Source organism: Euprymna scolopes, chromosome 29 (assembly GCF_053919585.1).
Source record: "Euprymna scolopes isolate OS-2025 chromosome 29, ASM5391958v1, whole genome shotgun sequence".
NCBI classification, from domain to species: domain Eukaryota; kingdom Metazoa; phylum Mollusca; class Cephalopoda; order Sepiida; family Sepiolidae; genus Euprymna; species Euprymna scolopes.
The window spans coordinates 258,446-281,026 of record NC_136510.1 but is presented as its reverse complement, the minus strand read 5'-3'; the positions used below and the strand labels follow the sequence as shown (position 1 = coordinate 281,026).

The following is a 22,581-nucleotide window of genomic DNA, read 5'->3' as shown; positions in this document are numbered from 1 at the left end:
ATGCTGTAAAATAAATAGAACTGTTGCAGTATTAGTAATATGTCTATCATCATGTTTACATACAAGTTCCTATAAAATCGCTGAAATTACGCGAATTATTAGATGGGCGGCTTTTGGGAATACCATGTGTTGTACAAAAACCGTGAAATTTACAAGCCGATGACCAGCTGTTACATTCTGTAACTATAACAGCGGACATTACCAAGACATTCGTTTTGATCGGCGCCGACTATACATTGTCGGCGATTTCAGATGTTTCATTGCTTTCACTCTGCTTAACTTATTTAAATGACGTAGAATATCTGAGAAGTGGAAATCCGCTGCGAAATAACTAATACAACTCTTAATGATCAAAACCTGATGAGATAAAATGTTCGTGGGTAGTTCAAATCATTTGGAAAAAAAAGATGTTGATTTCCGTTTAGAGGAACTTCGAAAGAATCTTGCATTTTTAAGTTATATCGAATGGTCGTGACGATTATTTGCTTGGAATTTATACAAGTTTTGTTCGTCGAAAACGCGTTGTTTCAGCAAGACAATGTTAAAACGCAAACCGCCAGAAAGATCAATAATAAGATTAAAGAATTGTACGGTGAGTAAATTTTGCCATGAACAACAAAATAGGTCAGATGTTGTCTCATCTGACAATCGTATATGCGAATCAATGCAGCATTTTTGTGCAGGGCGCCGATTTCATTTTTTCGATGAAGTTGAAACAGGCTGTCAAGATTTTTTCAATCAGTTATTTCAGCAAATCCGAAATACGTCTTTATCTCCCTTTGTAGACTGGATAACAATATCATCGTTTTGCGACGTCATCTATTAAAACAGGTTAAATGACTTCACAGTAAGGAGGACGTTACGAGATAAAATGTGAGTTTGCAAAGCCAGAATAATTGAAAAAACTAAAAACAAGCTTCCTTCTGCTCGCCATATTTCTACTTTCTTTCTCTCTCTCTCTCTCTCTCTCTCTCTCTCTCTCTCTCTCTCTCTCTTTCTCTTTCTCACATTCTCTCACACATATTAATTCTTTGTTTTCTTTTCTCTAGATCCAGGTTAAATAGTATTACTATTAAAGGGGATAGGTGGGGTTAAAGGTAGTGGTGGTTGAGGGAATGTGAGATACAAGCAGTATCGAGTTGCTAAGTTCCACCAACAACAACATAGTCGACAGTAACATGCCGTCTTTGTGTCACCGTGACACTTATTGAGTAGAGATCAGTATTTTATTTATTGTTCTACTTTTGTGCCATAAACGTCGCTCTGAGATGACATATTCTTGTCGGTTATGTTGTCGATTGAACTTTCCAACTCCGCATTATTTTTCGAACTGAATTACCTGTTTAAAATACATTAAAACACAAAAAATTTAGTAGATAGGTAGATAAAAACTTAGGTAGGTAGAAGCGTAACTTATCTTGCCTTTTGGTAACATTTATTTGTTATACTTTTGAATTTTTTTCCTTTTTTTCGTCTGTTGGCTTCTCTGCTAAATTTCCGAAAAGTAGTAAGAGACGAATCACCTGTTGAGTTAATTGCCTATTACAATTAATTAAAATAAATATAATGAAAATTCTTTGCGGTTATATATATATATATATATATCCAAGAATTGGTGAGTATTTTTAACATGTAATATAAATAAAATACATAGGAAAAAAGACCTTAGTGAAACAAATGCTGATAAACTCAGCTTTGGTATAATAATAGAGTAGCCGATATCTCTGGTTGATTCAGCTAGTAGACAATGTGTACCAAGTTTGGAAAACGGTTCAAGTAAATTATAGGAGATGTGGGTGGACGGGTTGGACTGCTTACATGTCGACTGAGTTCAGTTTTTAAAAGGTTCTTTGTTAATATTTCTTGAAAAGGGTCTCAAGTGCAAGCAGTATGAACTCGATTGTGATTGGATAAAAAAGGTGAAAAAGAAGAGAAATACAGAGAGAAAAGGGAGAGAGAGAAAGAAAAAGAAATGAGAGAGAGAGAGAAAATGGGAAAGGTATATAAAAAATGAAATTAAAAATTAACAAAAAAGAGGGGGTCTGGAAGAACTGGAATACTAAAATATTTAGAACAAGAAAAGAGAAAAAGTGAATGCCTATAAAAAGAAAATGAAAAATATGAATATAAAGGCAGATGAGGAAATCAGAGAGAACGAAAAAAGAATGAGAAAAAAGGAAGGATAAAAACAAAACAAACATACTTGAGAATTAAACATTTTTAATTTTAATACTAATATTTATAGGATAGTAAACAAGGAGACCCGACATCGTCCGGGATAGAATGAAGATAAACAAATGTTCCACGCTCTCACACTTTTATTGTCATCGAAATCGGTGAAACCGCTTATTTTTTAATCGAATTGATTAATTGCTTGCTCTAATTAGGGACCCAGCTCGATGCAGTGTAGCTTCACATGGCTCCCTGCAGTGACTTAGTCCACATTATTTGTAGTCTACATTGCATTGTAGAGAATCTAATGTTGATTTGACAAAATTATCTGCAAATAATGCCTTCACTTACAGTTTAAAATACAAAAGTTAAGTATCATAGATAAATTGTATTCTAAACAGAAACATTGATTTCAAACGCGCCCCTGTCATATCGAAGAATCAACTGTTGATTTTATGAAATTATTTTTACATGATCATTTGAATTAAACTTAAACGTATAAAACTCAAATATCAAATTGAAAACTTGTGCTCTAAAAAATAGCGATTCATTTCGAACGCGCCCCTGTCTGATAAATGAATTTATGGTTTATTCAATAGACTGGATCTCTCTGCTAGAACTTTGGAAATGCACTTATGATGTTAGGATGTATAAAATTGATCAAAAATCGGATTTTTCCGATTATTGATTTTCGATACTTATCAGACGCATTCCGATACAAAACTTACGTAAGAACACTCCCAGATTTATCAAGTATCTCCAAGTTATTTTTTTAATTGGTCCAGCCGTTTCTCGAGTCCATAGGGAAAGAACTCTCATACATACTCAAATTTGTTTATATAATAGTAGAAATCTTATCCAGATAAAATTTGCAATATTTGAGAAAGAACATCAGTTTATGAAAAGAATTCAAACTTTTGCAAAGTATGATTTACAACATTTATTATTCGTACGAAAGGAATAAAAGATAAACATGATTATTTCCTTATTCCATGGAGTTTTAAAGAAATGGCTTCTTTTTACTTCAGAAGAAAATCAGTTAACAAATAAAATTTTATATGGACTACCTATAATTTTGTCGGTTAGCACAAAGATCGGAAGCTCCAATGTTTGAAAGAAGTAATATTCGAAAGATTATATAGACATATACGCAGATGCAAAAAAAAAAGAATATTCAAATTGAAGTTCGTGTATGAAGATTTACTAGACAATAACAAGATTCAGTTAGTGAAGTTGGTTGAAACTTGTTAAAATCCGTAAATCCATTGGTGATATGAATATCTGTAGACTTGAATTAAGAATATTCTATAGATCTACAGTTCTTTGAAGGATTAGGTTGAAGTTGTTTATTTTAAAAAATTGCAGTGCAGAAATTATAGTTTGTAGATGATTTATTGAATTTAATCTAAAGTTAAAAGGTTTAAACCCTACAATTGGCGTTAATACCGCATGGTAAGAAGTTTAACGCAAATTCATTCCATGGCCAGTAACTGAATTCCTTCGAAGAACTATAAATCTATAGGATCTGAATATTCTTAACCGATGTCTACAGATTACATACCAATAATTGATTTACGGATTTTAACAAGTTTCAACCAATTACACTGATTGTGTCTTGTTACTGTCTATATACATCTGCATGCCAGGACATTAATTTCAATACCTTTTTTGCATATATATATATATATATATATATATATATATATATATATATATATATATATATATATATAACTACTTCATTTACTCACATAAATTTAATATACGAAAGTATAGATTTATGCGTAAACTTTAAGTATTTACTTCAAAAGTGCTCAATACGTAGGTAGAGTAGGTAGAGTTACTATATATATATTGAGGTAGTTGCCTGTCTAGCCGCACTGATGAGCTGTGAAACAGCGAAACAGTACTGTATGTGGATGACTATATATATATATATATATATATATATATATATATATATATATATATATACTAGTGGAAGTGGTAATTAATAAAAACTGAAGAAAGTGCTCAATACTGTTGTAGAGCAAATATGCGTTTTATTTTTTATTATCGTATCTTTCTGTTAAGTTACATAATTGTTTCAGCTACTCGGCCGTTTTTTTTTTTTTTTTGGCCGTCTGTAGCTTCCTCAGACTTTTACAGAAATGTTCGCTATTTTGGGATGAAAGAGTGAAGGAGTGAATGAGGTCAGGGTGGGTGCGAGGAGGGCGGAAGAAAGAGAGGAAGGGAACAAGGGGGCGCTTGGTATGTCGGTAATGTTTTAGTTTTGGGGTTTAAGGAACTTGTGGGGGAGGGTCTGGGAAGTTTATTTCTGGTGTGGCTGAGGGCATAGGGATACATGTGGGGGTGGAAGGAGGGGGTTACTTTAAAATTCGAGTCTCAATGTTAAAGTTTTTATGCGTCTCGTTGGTGAGATGATTTCTTGGTATGTCTTGACCTGTTGGGTGTTCGCTTATATTTGGAGGCGGGGAGGGGGCTATGATTTGGTTTATTTATTTTTAGTTTTTATTTTGTTGTTAATTGTTTGGAGAGGGTTAGCTAGCGGTCGCGGGTACGGGTACACACATGCGCACGTACACACATATATACTTAAAAGAAACGGTCACATGTACACATACATCCCCGCTCTGGCGTGCAAATATATGCACATGTGCGCCTGCATGCATAGATACCCGCGTTGCTCTCGCTTACGTGTACCCGTGCCCGCGTAAAAGGCTGAGGAAGCTACAGACGACAAAAAAAAACGGCCGAGTAGCTGAAACAATGTAACTTAACAGAAAGATACGGTAATAAAAAATAAAACATATATATATATATATATATATATATATATATATATATATATATATATATATATATATATTATTTCGATTACTTATGTCGACATTTGAAGCTTTCAATTTTTGTACTGATCAGCAAAATTGTAGCTAATCTATATAAAATTTATTTTGCTAACTGATTTTCCTCTGAGGAAAAAAGCCAATTTTCTTCAGTTGATAGGCGTTCTTGTATGTATAACGTGTTTGCTCAGTTGGTAGAGTGCTCGCCTCGCATGCAAGGGACTCGAGTTTCAAATCCCAAGTTCGGCTGTGTCTAAATAATGAGCTCAAAATGAGGGCGAACCCCGTGTTTTAGACTTCTGGTTTGTTAGCTGTCATGGCTCTTATGAGCTGCGACGTTGTCTGGCTTTGGAAATAATTGTATATATATATACAGGGTGTCCGTAAAGTTACTATACAGTCTTACAAGTTGCTATACAGACACCCTGTACAGTAAGATATTGTATTAAAATATTTATTTGTAACAAAAGAAATAAAAAGAAATAACACCTTTATGTTTATAAAAATCTCAGAAAATACACGTGTTACATCCGAAAAGACTGTAACAATCAAGGCAAACAATTTCTATGACAAATATTCAAATTGGAGGCCTTCAGCTCCAATACATTCTCGACAACGTGACACCACACTCTGACAAACTTTGGTGCACAAGTCACGATCAAGGTTGGCAAATGCATCAATAACAAATTGTCGAAGATCTTCAACACTTCTTGGCTTTCTCGAATACACAGAGTCTTTGATGACTCCCCAGACAAAGAAGTCCATTGGCGTTATGTCTGGAGATTGTGGAGGAAATTCAATGGGCCCTCGCCTGCCGATCTACTTATTGCGTGGCATGCTTGATTAAATAAACCTGTAAAAAAAAAAAAATATTAACTATTAATACAAATATAATACAATAAAACAATAAGACTGTATAGTAACTTTACAGACACCCTGTATATATATATATATATATATATATATATATATATATATATATATATATATATATATATATATATATATATATATATATATATATATATATATATATATATATATATATATATATATATATGCATTTTTAAATGTACAGAAGAAAAGCGACTGCAAAGGTGTGGATTAACTAATCAGGTTCTAAATTTATGTTCTGTTTCTTGATTATTAATTTTCTGATGATGAGGGATAAATTATGGAATCCATTTTTCTGTTTTATAGTGTTGGAATTTAGAATAAGTGCCGATTAGATATCTCTGTCGGGCTTTACTATGAGCGAATTTTATTTTTTTATTTTTTGTGATGATAAAAGAATGATTCTACTGTGAAATGTAGGAAAAACGTGCATTTAGGGCGGTTACTATTTCTTATATCTCTCTCGTGTTCGGCGAGTCTTTTTCTTAATTCGCGTTGCGTTCCTCCTATGTACACTTTATGGCAGCCATTACAGGGGATATTGTATATGCCGATGGAAAATACCTCGATGATAGTAGTGTTCAAAACGCTGTTGAAAGAACATGCCCGCTTAGATATCTCTCCACCAGATTCCCCCATCTCTTTGCTAAAATTTTTGAATTGTTAATAAACCAATCGATAGTCCCTAACCTCGTAATTTCTAAATATTTTTCTAACTGACGATATGAATTTAGGCAATCTTTTTTTTACTGCGGATAGCTTAACAATAAATTCTGAACGTATCTACTATGCACTGGACAAGTTAGGGCGGTCGCCTTTGGTATAGCCAAAACATTTCATAAAATCTGGAATTAAGGTATTCTCATGAAAATTAAATTATACGATATTCTTGAATGAATATTTAATATGATAATATCTTTCTTGGCTAAAAGAAAATGTCAGGTTATCCACGATGATTGTACACCCAAACAAGATGGCATTAATACGAATGTGCCTCAGAGCTCGATCCATAGACCTTTATTATTGCTGATATTCATAAACGGCTTCTCTGAGAAATTGTATCCGAGACGGGTATACTTTTTGATCACACTACACTCTACTTTATACATGTGAAAAGAACAAATGTCCCACATCTCCAACGCAGTGTTGCTTGTTAGGCCGAGGAGTTTGAATGATGAACTCTAAAGTCAAATGCTGTAAGCCATTGCAGTCGGCGGTGGAAAAGGTTTCTCATAATTGTTAAAGACAAGGGGTTTTGTCTTGATTGCATTAAATGTTACCAATTTATGTCCCAATTCCACTACAGACTGGAAGTCGTTTTCTAAGCATTCAGACATTACGTTATTTACAATGACAGTAATACATTTTCTGCGAGATTCGAAATCAGTTTTGAATGTTGCAGACATAAAATTTGGATTTAATTTATTCCAGATCTTTTTTAAATTGAGTCACTTGGGCATTTTGTTTTTCTGTGAATTATAAAATCTTTTTTTATGTCCGTAATTGAACCATCCCTGACAGCTATGCTTCTCAAATGGACCAAAGTGCAAAAAATGCATTTCACACAACTCCAGTAAGCACTTGAAGGGGTTTTCTTTGTAGCCTTTTCTCTGAGAATTGATGTATTACTGGGCTGTTGTGCCATCATAGTGTTGAATTTAAGGCTTAATAAACATTGGAATTCCTTAAGGGGAGCTTTTTTTTCTTTTTTTTTACATAGGCATCACCACTTATCAAGGCCAAGAGGCCACTCAAGGATAAGGGTTAAAGAGTGTACAGTAGACATTGGACAATATAGAAGGAAAGGAGTGGCTGGTTACTTTTAATGCATCTAAACCCAAGCTTCTCTCTTTACATCATCAACATTCTGATCCACATCTGGCATCAATTGAAATGAATGGCTCTCGTCTTCAGGAGGCCTCAAGTTTTGACAAGCTTTGACTGAATTTTTATCCTTTTCTAATCTTGAAAGTAAATGCGTACTAATATCCGAATCCTGAAACTTTTCGCATTCACGGTTCAAATGACCGGCTAATATTGTCGTCAGCATTGTTTTTTAGGCAATAAAACTTTCAAGTTTTTCAACGTCTGTTATTAAGAGACTCGTAAAACGATTGATGGACGCTAAACATATCTGCACTGTTTCAAGCTCTAGTCCATCACCTTACAGATGCGAAACTTCTGACTGACTAACAATATGGATTTAGGCAAGCCCGTTCCACTGCAGACATCCTAACTGTAATCTCTGAACGTATATACCATTCACTGGACAAAGCGGGGGAGGGTAGATATATCTAAAGCTTTTGACAGGGTATGGCATGAAGGTCTTCTCAGGAATATCAGATCATACATGATCACTGGAAGAATACTTAACATAATTAGATCCTTCTTAGATAAGAGAAAAATCCAGGTTGTCCTCGACGGTCGTACATCTAAACAATATGATATAAACGCGGGGGTGCTTCAAGGGTCTATCCTTGGACCTCTATTATTCCTAATATTTATAAATGACCTCCCCGAAAAAATTGTCTCTGAGACGGGTATATATGCTGATAACACCACACTCTATAACAGGCACGATAGGAAAACAAATGAACACGTATCTAAAGAAATGGCAGAAACACTAGAGGATGACCTCCAATCTGTAGTAGAGTGGGGACAAAAATGGATGGTCATATTCAATGCTGCCAAGACTAAACTTGTTTTTTTTTTTTCAATAATTACAAGAAACCTTCTCTACCACCAATAGCAATGGCCAAAGACTCTCTATCTGAAAGTACATCTTTTAAACTCCTTGACCTAACGTTCACAGGAAACATGAATTGGAACAATTACATTAAAAGCATTGTCAGGACCGCTGCGATGAAGGTAAGCTCTCTCTACCGTGCTAGAAAACTACTAACACCCGAAAGTATCCTGTACCTCTATAAGGCCACCAGTATTGTTTTCATATTTCGGCTAGTGCATCTGCTACTAGTCTCTCGCTCCTAGTTCAAAAGAGAGTCTCTAATCTGATAGATCCTGAACTGTCAACTAAGCTTCAGCCTTTGTTCCATCGACGAAATGTAGCATCTCTCTGCCTGTTCTACAAGTATTTTAATGGTGAATGCTATGACGAACTGCAAGCACTTGTGCCCTCATGACGTAAACACCATCGACAAACCCGACAGGCAGCTAAATCCCACCCCTATACAGTAGAGATCCCTAGATGTAAAAGAGCTTTCTACTCCAGTAGTTTCTTCCCCAGAACCGCTAGACTTTGGAAATCCATTCCAGGTCCCTGTTTCCCCAACTGTACTGACATGCAGAAGTTCAAGTGTAACGTGAACCGACATCTTGCTGCCCAACTCCCTACATAGTACCCCAGTAGCTGTTGCTCCTGATAGTAGCCCCCTACACCAAAGTGGCAATGTGCCTTGTTTGGGGTGAAAATGTAATTTAAAAAAGATTTAAATCTTTTGCCTCGTTTGGAAGAATAGAATTAATGTAACGAGTATGCTTGTCTGGTCTTAATTTTCTTAATAATAAACACGTTTTCCAAGCATCCTCCTGATAGTAAAAATCAGTTAAACAAGTGTATTCCCAACGCGAATAGCATGCAGGAAAAATAATTTCTCGGGATTCGTCATAGATGAATTCTTTAATGTTTGCAGATAAACTGCAAAATCATCAGTTGTTCAAATCTTGAGATTCATCAATCTTTGTTGGTTTGTTATAATCTTTTCTAATAAATATCGAGAAGTCGTCACTTTTTAATTTGTGTTCTCTTCGTTTCAATTTCGCCAAGTGAAAAAGTTGGTTGTTTAGTTTACTTCAATCTTTCTTCGCCAGTTGAAGCGAAATTGTGATATTTGTGAGATATAATATACTAAATGAATTGAATTGAAGCTCTTCTGTATAGATCAACAAATAATATATATTTGCAACTTAAGAGGAAATACTTAATTTCTAAATTAATTGAAGGTCGCTGTGCAACACATGTAATGCAAAATGTCGCTTCTCTTTGAGAAAAGGGTGACAGCAAAGGAAAAAAAGAGTTACTTTTGAATATATAATTTCATATTTATTTTCACTTTTAATTTTATTTTCTAAATAACAAGAATTTCATCTAACATAAATAAAAACGGAGTAATAACAGAAAAATGCTACTTGTAGTTTAAATATTCAACAGTGAAAGAGAAAGAATTGAATTGGTGGCGTAATGAGTTAGTTATCGTCGTACTTAGAAATCGAACCTTCGATGCGCGTAAGTATTTTATTTTAAGAGTTCAGCCTAAAATCGATGCCAATATTTCAAACTACGTAAATTGTTTTATTTTACTTCTTTTTTTTTCTTTAATATATGAACTTTACAGAAATTAGCATCCCGGATGCCACCAGGTCTCCTTGTTTTATAAAAAAAAGTGTTATTGCCTTCTTTGTTATCGTCTATCAAAAAAACTACAATTTATGCCGACATTTTATTCCCTTTCTTCTTTTTTTTTTTTTTTTTTTTTTTTTTGCTCCGTACTGAACCCTGCCAGTGCACCGAAGCACTCAGGTATTGACTGTACCACTTTTATAAACAGAGTTTGGTGGGTTAACGGGTTTCATGTAAAAATAATAATAATAAAATAACATATGGGATTCTAATTAACGACTTTATCCAGACAGACAATCGTCACTATATATCCATCATCACGGTCGTCATCATCATCATCATCATCATCATCATCGTCACCATCATCGTCATGATCCATCAACGTCATCCGCACCATCCCTCCCATTGCCCACATCTCTGGAATGAACTCATGATTTGCGTTCTAAAATACGCACTCATGATAAGCGGATAAAATCAAGTGAACCAGATTTGATAAAAAAAAAAAGACACAAAACAATTTCTCCATCTTCTTCTCATCCTACTCCTCCTTTTCTTCTTTATCCTCCTCCTTTTAGTTCCTCCTTTTTTTGCTCCTCCTCCACCTCCTCCTCCACTTGTCTTCCAAATACAGTTTTCTTTTTTAATTTCGCGTTTGTTTGTTAGTTCTTTATTAACAGGATTATGCAAAAATAAAAAAGAAGAGAATGTTTTCACAAAATATCTAAAAATAAATAAATAAATAAAACTCTATATGAACTATAGAAGCAGAACCCATTCGCGGAAAGCATGCAAAGTTGATAGCAAAGAAGAAAAAAGTGTCTTTTCTAAGGTAAAAACATTACAGTGCAGGAAACCACAAAAGCGATTATGCAGGGGTTTCTAATTTACTATTGGCGATTTGGTATCTATCTGTCTTAAGCCGTTTATATTACTAATGGAAATTTAGTATCTGGATGAAGTCGAAACTATACTATTACTTCTGTTAGTTACGGTGATTTGGTGTTTGTGTCTGAAATCGAAACTATACTATTGCTTATATTAGTAATGTGGATTTGGTGCTTGTATTTGAAGCCGAAACTATACTATTTTTATTCTTTTTACATGGAAACCACTCGGGGATAAGTAACCAATGGGATAGTATCGTAGTAATAGTTAGTATTGGAGATTTGATAAAGTGTCTTACTTATGGGGGCGGTTCATCAGGAACTTGTTTATGTTGGACTTGAAGACATCCAAGTTATAGTCAGGTGGTAAACAGGCAGACGGAAGAGAGTTCCACTGGCGTGCACTTCTAGGAAAGAAGCTTTGTTCATGGAATATACGTTTTGGTTTTGGCCCAGATAAAGAGTGGGGGGAAATTTTGACAGTAGTTTCAGCTAGACGAGTGTTTATCGTGAAAGATTGGCGAGGGGGGACCAGGGATTGGAGTTCAGACGAGCACTTGCCATGGAAGTAACGATAAAACAAAGACAGACTCGCAACGTCTCTTTTGTGGGAGAGAGGTTGCAGGGAAGAGAAAAGGGCATCCCCCACTAAGCCACGAAGTCTCTTTTGTACTCTGTCAAGGCAGGATAGGCTGTTTTTAACAGCTCCTTCCGAGATGTGGCAGCAGTACTCCATCCTTGGAGTACTTGGCTTTTATATAGATAGAGAATTGCATCAGCAATGAGATATCTTATGCAGCGATAGAAGGATTCCACCATTTTTCCAGCGACCTTGACAACAGACATTATGTACGTGTTCCATTTCAGGTCAGGAATAAAGGTCAATCCCAGAAGCTTATCAAAACATGGAGCCTCTCCTAGACGAGAGCCATCTATTTCAATTGATGCCAGATGGGGATCAGAGCGTTGATGATCTAAAGATAGGAGTTTGGTTTTAGATGCATTAAAAGTAACCAGCCAACTCTTCCACTACTGTACCGTGTACGTATTATATATGGAAATTTGGTATATGTCTGAAGTCGAAACTTTACTATTACTATGTCTGAAGTCGAAGCTATACTATTACTATTAGTAATGTGGATTTAGTGTTTGTATCTGAAACCAAAACTATATTATTAATGCCTATAAGGATTAATTCACTTTACTATTTTAGACTAATATGCTATCTGGTAATGCTCAATTCAGGGTGGAGGGTATTGCAATATTTTTCTGTTTACATGATCCCATCCTACATGTCATTACCACCTATTCTTTTTACATGGGTAGTGTAGTATATTTTCTATTTTCATGATACCATTCTACCGGTCATTATCTTCTCCTTTGTCAGGTAGTGTTAGTTCGTCATGATAACATATCCTAGGCATCATCTCTTCTATTTGGTAGAGCAGTATTGCATATGATTCGTATCTTTTCTTAATGTATATTTCGCTTTAACAAACGGAATTAATCTGACTTGATTAAAACTATATATATATATATATATATATATATATATATATATATATATATATATATATATATATGTGTGTATATATATTTATATATATATATGTATATATATATTTATATATATATAGTGAATTGTAATTTTATGTGAAAAAGTAGAATATTTCGAAATTCTTGCGCAGTCGTGTCTGTTTTGTTGTAATTTTGGAGATTAGTTTCAGTCATTATGAGGTTTACCGTTTCATATCTTCGTTTTCAAAGTCGACATTTATTAATTTTCTTGTTTTTTTAATTACATTTTCATCCCAAACAAGGCACATTGCCACTTTGTTGTGGGGGGCTACTATCAGGGACATAAGCATCAGGGGTACTATGTAGGAAGTTGGGCAGCAATATGTCGGTTCACGTTGCACTTGAACTTCTGCATGTCAGTACAGTCGGGGAAGCAGGGACCCGGAAGGGAATTCCAAAGTCTAGTTGTTCTGGGAAGAAACTACTGGAGTAGAAAGCTCTCTTGCATCTAGGGATCTCTACTGTGAAGGGGTGGGATTTAGCTGCCTGTCGGGTTTGTCGGGGGTATTTACGTCGAGGGGGCACAAATGCTTGCCGTTCGTCATAGTATTCACCGTTAAAGTACTTGTAGAACAGGCAGAGGGATGCAAAATTTCGTCGATAAGTTTAGCTGATAGTTCAGGACCTATCAAATTGGCGACTCTCTTTTGAGCGAGAGACTAGTGGCAGATGCACCAGCCCAAATATGACAACAATACTCCATACATGGGCGAATGGTGGCCTTATAGAGGTATAGGAAACTTTCAGGCGTTAACAGCTTTCTAGCACGGTAGAGAGAACCCACCTTCTTCGCAGCGATCCTGGCAATGTTCTCAATGTAATTGTTCCAATTCATGTTTCCTGTGAACGTTAGGCCGAGGAGTTTAAAAGATGTACTTTCAGATAGAGAGTCTTTGGCCATTGATATTGGCGGTAGGGAAGGTTTCTTGTAATTATTGAAGAAAACAAGTTTAGTCTTGGCAGCATTGAATATGACCATCCATTTTTGTCCCCATTCCACTACGGATCGGAGGTCTTCCTCTCGTGTTTCTGCCATTTATTTAGATATGTGTTCATTTGTTTTCCTGTCGTGTCTGTTATAGAGCGTGGTGTCGTCAGCATGCATACTCATCTCACAGACAATTTTGTCAGTTAGATCATTTATGAATATTAGGAATAACAGAGGTCCAAGGATAAACCGCTGTGGCACTCCCGCATTTATATCATATTGTTTACATGTACGACCGTTGAGGACAACCTGGATTTTTCTCTTATCTAAGAAGGATCTAATTATGTTATGTATTCTTCCTGTGATGCCGTATAATCTGATTTTCTTGAGAAGACCCTCATGCCATACCCTGTCTTAGACATATCTAGAGCTACCACTCTACCCTCCCCCGCTTTGTCCAGTGAATGGTATATAAGTTCTGAGATTACAGTTAGGATGTCTGCAGTGGAACGGGCTTTCCTAAATCCATATTGTTGGTCAGTAAGAAGTCTAGCATCTGTAAGGTGATGGACTAGAGCTTGGTTAATTAATATTTTGGCAAAAAGTGGGAGGAGGCTAATGGGGCGATAATTTACTGGGTCGATTCTTTCGCCAGAATTCTTGAAAACTGGCACTACAGAAGCAGTTTTCCAGCAGGCAGGAAAGCAAGATTCATTAAGGCATTTGTTGTAAAGTTTGGAGAGAACTGGAGTTACTTCGGCGGCGCACATTTTTAATAGCGCAGCCGGTATGAGATCAGGTGCACATGCTTTTGCAGTGTCAAGCTTTCTTATGATAGCATGCACCTGAGCAGGGGTGATTTTCAGATCGTCTAGTGTGACGTCTGTCTGCAAAGGAGAGTCAAGGAGAAGGTGCTTGGCAGAGTCCAGTGTGGAGTTTGAGGCAAACCGTCTGGCAAGCATGTTAGCCTTCTCAGTTGCTGAGCAAACAACCTCATGATTGTTGGATAGTGGGGGAATAGTTGCTTGCCCATTATTTACTACACTGTTGTAGATTTTCCAGAAGTCTCGGGTTCCTAATGTCTGTCCTTCTATGCGTTTTTGGGTGTTTTCAGTAAATTCTCTCTTAGCTGTCGCTATTTCTTTCTTACAGTTATTTCTGGCTTCTATGTACTTCTGTCTGAACTGGACTTATGTCGGTTAAATCTGCGGTACGCATACTGCCTTTGCGCTATGGCAGCTGCACAAGTTGAAGTGAACCATTGGGGAGAGTAGGGTTTACTTTGTCTATTTTAATTTAGATATAATTCGTTCTACTTGCGTTGTTCTGTACGACTCTCAATAACGATTTCGTTTTCTTTTTAAAAGTTCGTTTCGTATATCTGTTCTGGGTTTGCTACGTGTATCTCTTTGTTGGCCAGTCTTAAAAATCGTTAATGTAACTGCCTCTTTCCTATTTTGCGTTTCTCGTCTTTTCGTTTCCAGTTGTATTGTTCATTTTTCCGATAATTTTTCTTAATGTGGTTCTCAACGTTCTTGTGTTTTGGCTTATTTTTCTAGTCCTTTTATCGTATAATTAACGTAGCCTTTATATAATTCAAGCCTCTTCTAAAATTCTTTCCGTTTTAATATAGAATCAGATATTATAATATTTTGGGCGTAGTGCATTGTGTGTTGTTAGCAGTTTCTTAGCTCTTCGATCTAAGTTCGTGAGTCCTTCTTTTATCCAGCCTATAGAGACTCCGTAAGATATACTTGCGATGTACTTCTCCATGGATTTATTAATTTTATTAAGTTTGTACTACATAGTTTCAGTTTCTACTACATAGTTCGGTTTCTTGTTCTTATCAGGTATTTTTTCCAATCGTCTTTTTCACTTCTGTAAATTTGATAATGCTCGCTTCTAAACAGCTAGATATTTATACGTATTACTTCTGCCGAGTGTCCTTTCGCCAACTTTCGAAGAGTTTAGTGTAGCACTAAAACAAATGCGCCAAAGGAAAACTGCCGAATCCGACAACATTCCAACAGAGCTCCTCACAAAAGAGGGTCTCCCTGTGAAGACACGCCTTCACTCTCATATTAAAAACATGGAAGGAAAGACAAGTCCCCAGTGACTGTAAAGATGTTCTCCTTCTTACCATCTTCAAAAAGGGAGACAGAAGAGAATGTGGAAATTATAAAGGGATTTTGCTACTATCAATAGCAGGGGGGATTCTGGCCCATATGCTTTTAAACCGACTAGAGGACGTAGCCGAAGATATCTTGCCTGAATACTAATGTAGTTTTCGTCCATCCAGAGGAACCTTTGACATTATTTTCTGTGCCTGTCGACTACATGAAAAATCAAAAGAACAAAAAAAACATATTCCTAATATTACATGACCTTGAGAAGGGGTATAACAGTATTCCAAGAACAGCAATATGGTCAATCCTAGATCGGTTTGAAGTCTCTGAACCATTTGTGGACATGATCAAAGCTCTACCCGACGGGATGTCAGCTAAAGTAATCCACCAAAGCAACCTCTCAGATCACTTGTAGGCTTCTCGATCATTTTCGGACTAAAACAGGGCTGTGTGCTGGCACCAACTCAGTTCTCCCTCCATCTCGCGGCCATGATATTCGAAGATCCCCAAAATAACCCCGGAATAGATATCAAGTTCAGGTTTGATGGAGGAATTTTCAAACTGGCCGGATTAAAATCAAGATGAATGATCAACACCATCAAAGTGACGAAATTGCAATATACAGACTACAATGCGGCTGTGGTCCAGTCCCCATATGAATTCCAGCACTCTGTGGACAATTTTCATGTTGTGTACTCATGCTTTGGCCTAATAGTTAACAAGACCAAGACCAAAATACTGGCTCAACCACCGTCAGGGAAAGTTGTACCAGACTTCAACATCACCATGGATGGCACCACCATAGAATGCGTTGAGCTCTTCCAATACCTGGGTAGCATTCTTTCCACTCAAACTAGCTGCTCGAAAGAAATCGAAAACCGACTACAGGTAGGCCACACCGCTTTTGGAAGACTGTCTACCAGGGTCTTCAATAATAAGGATCTAACCATCCAGACAAAGGTGATTGTATACAGCGCCACAGTTGTCTCCACCCTATTATATGTGTGCGAGACCGGGACCATCTACAGCAAAGACCTAAAAAAAAAAACTCAAACAGTTCCACCAGAAAAAACTGCGGACCATCATGCGGATTAAGTGGGACGATTATGTGTTCAACATAACTGTCCTCGAGAGAGCCAATGTCACCAGTATCGAGGTCTCGATCATGAAACACCGAGATGGTCTGGCCATGTGGCTCCCATGGGGGACACTAGACTGCCGAAACAAGTGCTCTTCAGTTAACTAAATGCAGGAAATCGACCCGGAGGCCGCCCGCTACTTAGATTCAAAGACCAACTGAAGAAATCTCAAGGTGAGACCAATATAGATCCAAACACATTTGAAGCCTCATTGAACAACAGACATGAATGGAAGAACAGAATCAACGTTGGTACGAGCCAATTTGAAGAAAATAGAAGAGCCAATCTAATAACCAAACGGCAATAAAGGGCCCTTAGAACAAACCAGCCATAATCTCCACAATACAATGTGACAAATTCCCCCGACTATTCAGAGCCCAAATTGTTTGTTTTTTCAGCCACAAAAGGACTCAACATCTTGATAATGACTAAAATTCTTACGCAACTCAAAGCTTTCTCTTCTGCTTCTTTTCGGCATTGGACCTGGGAACTATGATATTCGGACACAAATGCATGCTGACGACGACGAGAAAATGTCCATCTATATTCCTATCTTTGTCAGATATTCTTCAGCAGCCATCAGTTCCAGTCTCGATGTTTCCATTGATTATCGTTGAAAAGGATACTCCTTTCATCTTTAGAAATTGAGTCCAAACTATAGTCTTCGTAATTTAAAGAGTTAAGAGTCCCAACTGACAAAATTAAGGACATTAACAATTGAAAGGGCGTTTCGACCACGTTTAAGGCCACTATGTGGTTAAAAATTAAAAGGATTCTACTTCTTTCGATCGTCGGCTTTGATCGAGTAAGCAGACATTCGTATGAAATTAATGCATATTTTCATTTACTACTTCAGTGGAATGTACAATTCAACATTGTATTATGATCAACTATTTAGGATGCATATTCCTATACTGCATTCTTTGTCTCTATTCATTTTCTTTCATGTTTCTTTAACATGCAGTTCATAACGTAATTACTATTTTAAAAATGTAGCTGATAACTACCATTCCTTTGCTATACTTCTTTCTCGGCCACGCGTCTTGTATCTTTGAAACACACATTATTTCATGAGAATAAGATATTCTCAACACGTGCGCAACCATGTATAAATGTATAAATTGGATATAAAAAATAAGTTTATAATATTATGCAGAAGACAAGAATCCTAAATGTTTCAGATAGAAAAAAAAAACAGCTTCGAAAATATGACCTAATATCTTCGAGAATTGTAACGTAGTTTTGGTTATATCAGACCAAAAAACTTGTGTGCTGTAAAATTATTATTACTGCATCAGTACTGACGATGCCGTAAACCGATCTTACCTTTGAGGGGAATTCGTAATAGAGGTCGGTAAAGGTCGCCTTCGTCGTCGTCGCAGAGATTTTATTTATTCGTTTATTTATTGGAGGTCAAGGCTTCACCCTCGACTCCAGAAGCGATTGAGTGCACTTCTAAATTTGAATGAAGGATCGTCACTAAAACTTTGGTTTCAGATTTCAAACTCAGACATTTTTTTCATTTGTAAAGAGAAATGTCTTACGTTTCAATCGCAATGCGTGTGGTGCCATCGAGTGCAGTTGCTTCTTACTCTTCATTCGATTGAGCAACCCAATCTTGGCGTTTACCTTGATATAGTAGAAAAGCTGATATTTTTGAGCCAACAACTTAAGCAATTAAATCCATTAAAGACCAATTAAAAATCCATTAATCCATTAAAAAATCTGTAAATACGATGCTAATATGATGCTGTATTTGATGGTTCGAGTTTCAAAAAGTAATATTTATATTTGTATTGAAAACAAAAAACTAACTACACAAATTTTCTTAATGTGATAATGCGACGCTCGAACACGGCCATGTTCTTTTAGAAAAGACGGAAACTCTCAAGAATGATAACTCAGTTTTGACTACAAAAAGTAAAAGTTTTGGTATTTTCTTGAAAAACTTAAAAATAAGTAAATCAATTTGTTATTGTTGTTGTTGCTACTTCTGTTGTTTTACTGCAAATTAATTTTTTTTTTTTTTTTTGCACTAAGAATTTTACATCAAATTAGTATCATGTTCACAAATTTTGGCGGGTTGTCGGACGTTTAAGTTCAGAAGCACTGAGAAAGATGAAAAGAGTTGGTGAACGCATGACGTAGTTCCACATAGATCATCATTATATTTTGAGTGTGATAGTAGTAGGAGGAGGATGAAACGTGTAGATATTCTAATAGATAACCGTATCGGATGCGGAAACGGACGTGGTTACTGGGGTGTGAAGAATGCAAAAAACAACATGCTGACAAAAGTGCAGAATTGTTAACAGTTAAGTACTTGTAAGCAAAAACAAACACGTAATTTATATTAAACGCACGAGATTGAAATCATCTACCGAACCCGACTAGTTTTAACGTGTGAAAACGATTTGAAAAATAAACGTTTAGAAAACTGAACATTCGAGAATTTGTCAATTAAAACAAATGGCAGAACCTGCCTACGTTTAACAACGTGGGGAAATGATGTGTAGGATATTTTAAACTGTAAATAATCTTGTAAATCGTTTCCACATTAGACGGGTTCGCTAAAGAATTGCAATGCGATACGTTTGTTATTGTTGCTTATAGATTCTGTTTACTATTATGTAGGTTTACTCAACATATAATATGGACGGGAAAGAAAACAAATGCAGAATTTCATTTTTTCTTCATTCGAAAAATTGAAAGCAAAGATAATAAAATATGAATTTATTTAAAATTTCTTAAGAGAAATTTGTAAAATACAATTATCAAACAAAATTTGTAAAATACAATTACCAAACAAAATTTGTAAAATACAATCATTGGAAAAATATTAAGAATCGTCACGTCCCAGTAGTTGCTTGGGATATCTTCTTATCGTGATTTGCTTTTGTTTTATTCTTTTTTCTTTACTCATCCACGCTTGTATATCCGCTTAGCTAATTCCTCTTTCTTAGGTTTTGTGTTAGTACTTTATGTTGGTTCGTGAACTTTTAAAACCAACATCCATTTCTTCCGTCGCGTGTATATTTTTCTTGGGATCCATTTAAGTGCTACTTCATTCATATTCGATAGCGGAACCTACGGGGGATTCATCTATATGTAATATGTCGGCATTCTGTAGATGTTTAACGTAAATGGAGGCGCTCTGATATTATTGTAGCTCTTTTGTAAAAATATTTATCCAAGCTAGTAGGGACGCCCGACGTCGCCCGGTCGTAAAGTACGCTTAAATATATTTTAAATCTTGCAGATTTCGTATATATTATAATAGAGTTAATGTTCTATCGATTTTTATATATTATAAAGTTGCGATTTCAAAAATTTAAAATATATCCATATGACTTAAGTGCATCAGCTTGAATCGAAACCGAAACCAAAATTTATTTAAATATATATATATATATATATATATATATATATATATATATATATATATATATATATGATTAGTTTTTTTTGGAAAAAGAATTCCAGCAGAGTGCTCAATTAAAAGGAAAATCCAAATTTTAAGAGCGTACTTATATTTTGTGTACAGAAAGTTGTTAGTTGAGACAGGTCATTGGTACCGTCGGTTTCAAGCCCGATAACAGCTTGATGAGGATACCTTGAACGGGCCTTGTTATCGGGCTTGAAACCGACGGTACCAATGACCTGTCTCAACTAACAACTTTCTGTACACAATATATATATATATATATATATATATATATATATATATATATATAACTTGAGTTCCTTCAGCTATAATCGAAACCGAAATCAAAACTTCTGAATAATTCTTGGTAAAATTATTTATTACAAGAAATGGAAGTCTATAACAAATAAACTACAGTCACTCGGATGTGAGTGTGACACTCCAAATAAATAACACACATGCTATCCTATTAATATAGAGATTTCTGTCCCTTCTTCAATTTTCTGAAGATCTTTTGTTCACGTATTTCAGCTATCCACCATTTCTGTTGTGATATTGTTGCTTTTCCTATATATTGCTGCAGAACAGTATTTTTATTATTTAGGTTCGGTTGTTCTGTCAATGTCCTTTCTCCATTTATAATTTGATTAAATTATTATTATTATTATTATTATTATCATTATTATTATTATTATTATTATTATTATTATTATTATTCGATAAGAGTTTTCACACAAGCCATCAAAGATTTCTCTTTGAGAACAACTTGTGGTGCTCTCTGGAGTCTGAATGATAACAAATCTCCCCAGATTTCCAATACTCTCTATCTCTTTTGGTGACCTTTGCAAATGAATTTACGTTACCGCAAAAGCAGTTTAGCATTGATTAGTCTTCACTGGAACTTGGGTGGCAATAAGCCTCTCAAAGGTCTCAGTCCTCTTCGGACTCATTCAGTGGAGGTCTGGTTAGTGCTTTCCCTCTTCGGTCTTTTCATCCCCATTGAGCCTTCACGCCTATTTGGTGTGGTGCCAGTTGATACCAACACTTATGGGGGGAACGGATAACATATCATTATACAGTTTCAGGTTTATTTATTCCATGTGATGTTTTATGTTGTTTATTTTCACTTCTATAGCAGTTTCTGTATGTCTGGCCAGTGTTTGTAGTTCATGTATATCAGTCTATGTATTCAAGAGTTTTCCTTGGTAGTTCAACCATTTACATTATTGTTATACGCTAAATCTTTTCAGACATTCCTCTCTTATTCTTGTTTCAAAGTTTTTCGGGATTTTTCCTAGTGGTTAAAGTTTTTAGGTATTATTATTATTATTATTATTATTATTATTATTATTATTATTATTATTATTATTTACTCACTAGGAGTAGTCACACAAGCTATCATCAAAGATTGCTCTTTGAGAACAATTTGGGTGGCAATAAGTCTCCCCTAGGTCCCAGTCCTCTTTGCATTCAACTAGCGGAGGTTTGATAGTGCTTTCTCTCCTCGGTCTTTCCATCCTTCTTGACCCACATTTATTTGGTGTGGTGCCAGTTTATGATGACACACACACTACAAAAATATTATTATTATTATTATTATTATTATTTCAGATACGCCAAATAATCAACTTCCAGTTCTGGAAATCGACGGCAAGTACAAACTTCCACAGAGCCTGACCATAGCCCGATATGTGGCACGACTGTATGGTGAGTGAAATATAGTATTTCATATTATAAAGTAATTATAGTATCAAAGATTCAGAGCGGATTCACAATACTGATACATTTGTTACTCTTTAATAAATGTTAGATGATTGGACCTTAAAATGCATCAAAATGACAAAAATCTATGAAACAAAAAAAACTAGCTCGACTTCTATACATAGTTATAATATTATCCAACTTTAATCCCTACCTTCAAAGTAGATCACAAAATTATACACAAAAATGTCTACATACATGTTTACTCACGCCATATTAAATAAAAAGCAGACATTATGATCGGTTTCTTCCTATATACATTCAGAATTTGAAGCCACAATATCTAAAAGAAACTGTCAAATACAACATAAATTCACTTAAAACACTCCAATATTCCACATATGTTATATGAAATGCAAAGAAAAATGCCCTACAAATATTTCCAAAGCATAATGTACAAATCATATGCACCGAACTCTTCTCTTATAAGCTTCTTTTTTTATCCAAGCCAATACAAAACAGTAAATAA

The 22,581-nt window shown here is 35.5% G+C and overlaps 1 protein-coding gene across 1 annotated transcript in view; it reads left to right on the top strand.

Moving 5' to 3' along the window:
• LOC145252422 (S-crystallin SL11-like) overlaps window positions 1-22,581 on the top strand; it is a 137,411-nt gene that overhangs the window by 92,524 nt on the left and 22,306 nt on the right. The window contains exon 2 of the mRNA XM_080111816.1: window positions 21,963-22,058. Within this exon, the coding sequence (XP_079967942.1) occupies window positions 21,963-22,058 (96 nt within the window). The remainder of the gene's footprint in view (window positions 1-21,962; window positions 22,059-22,581) is intronic.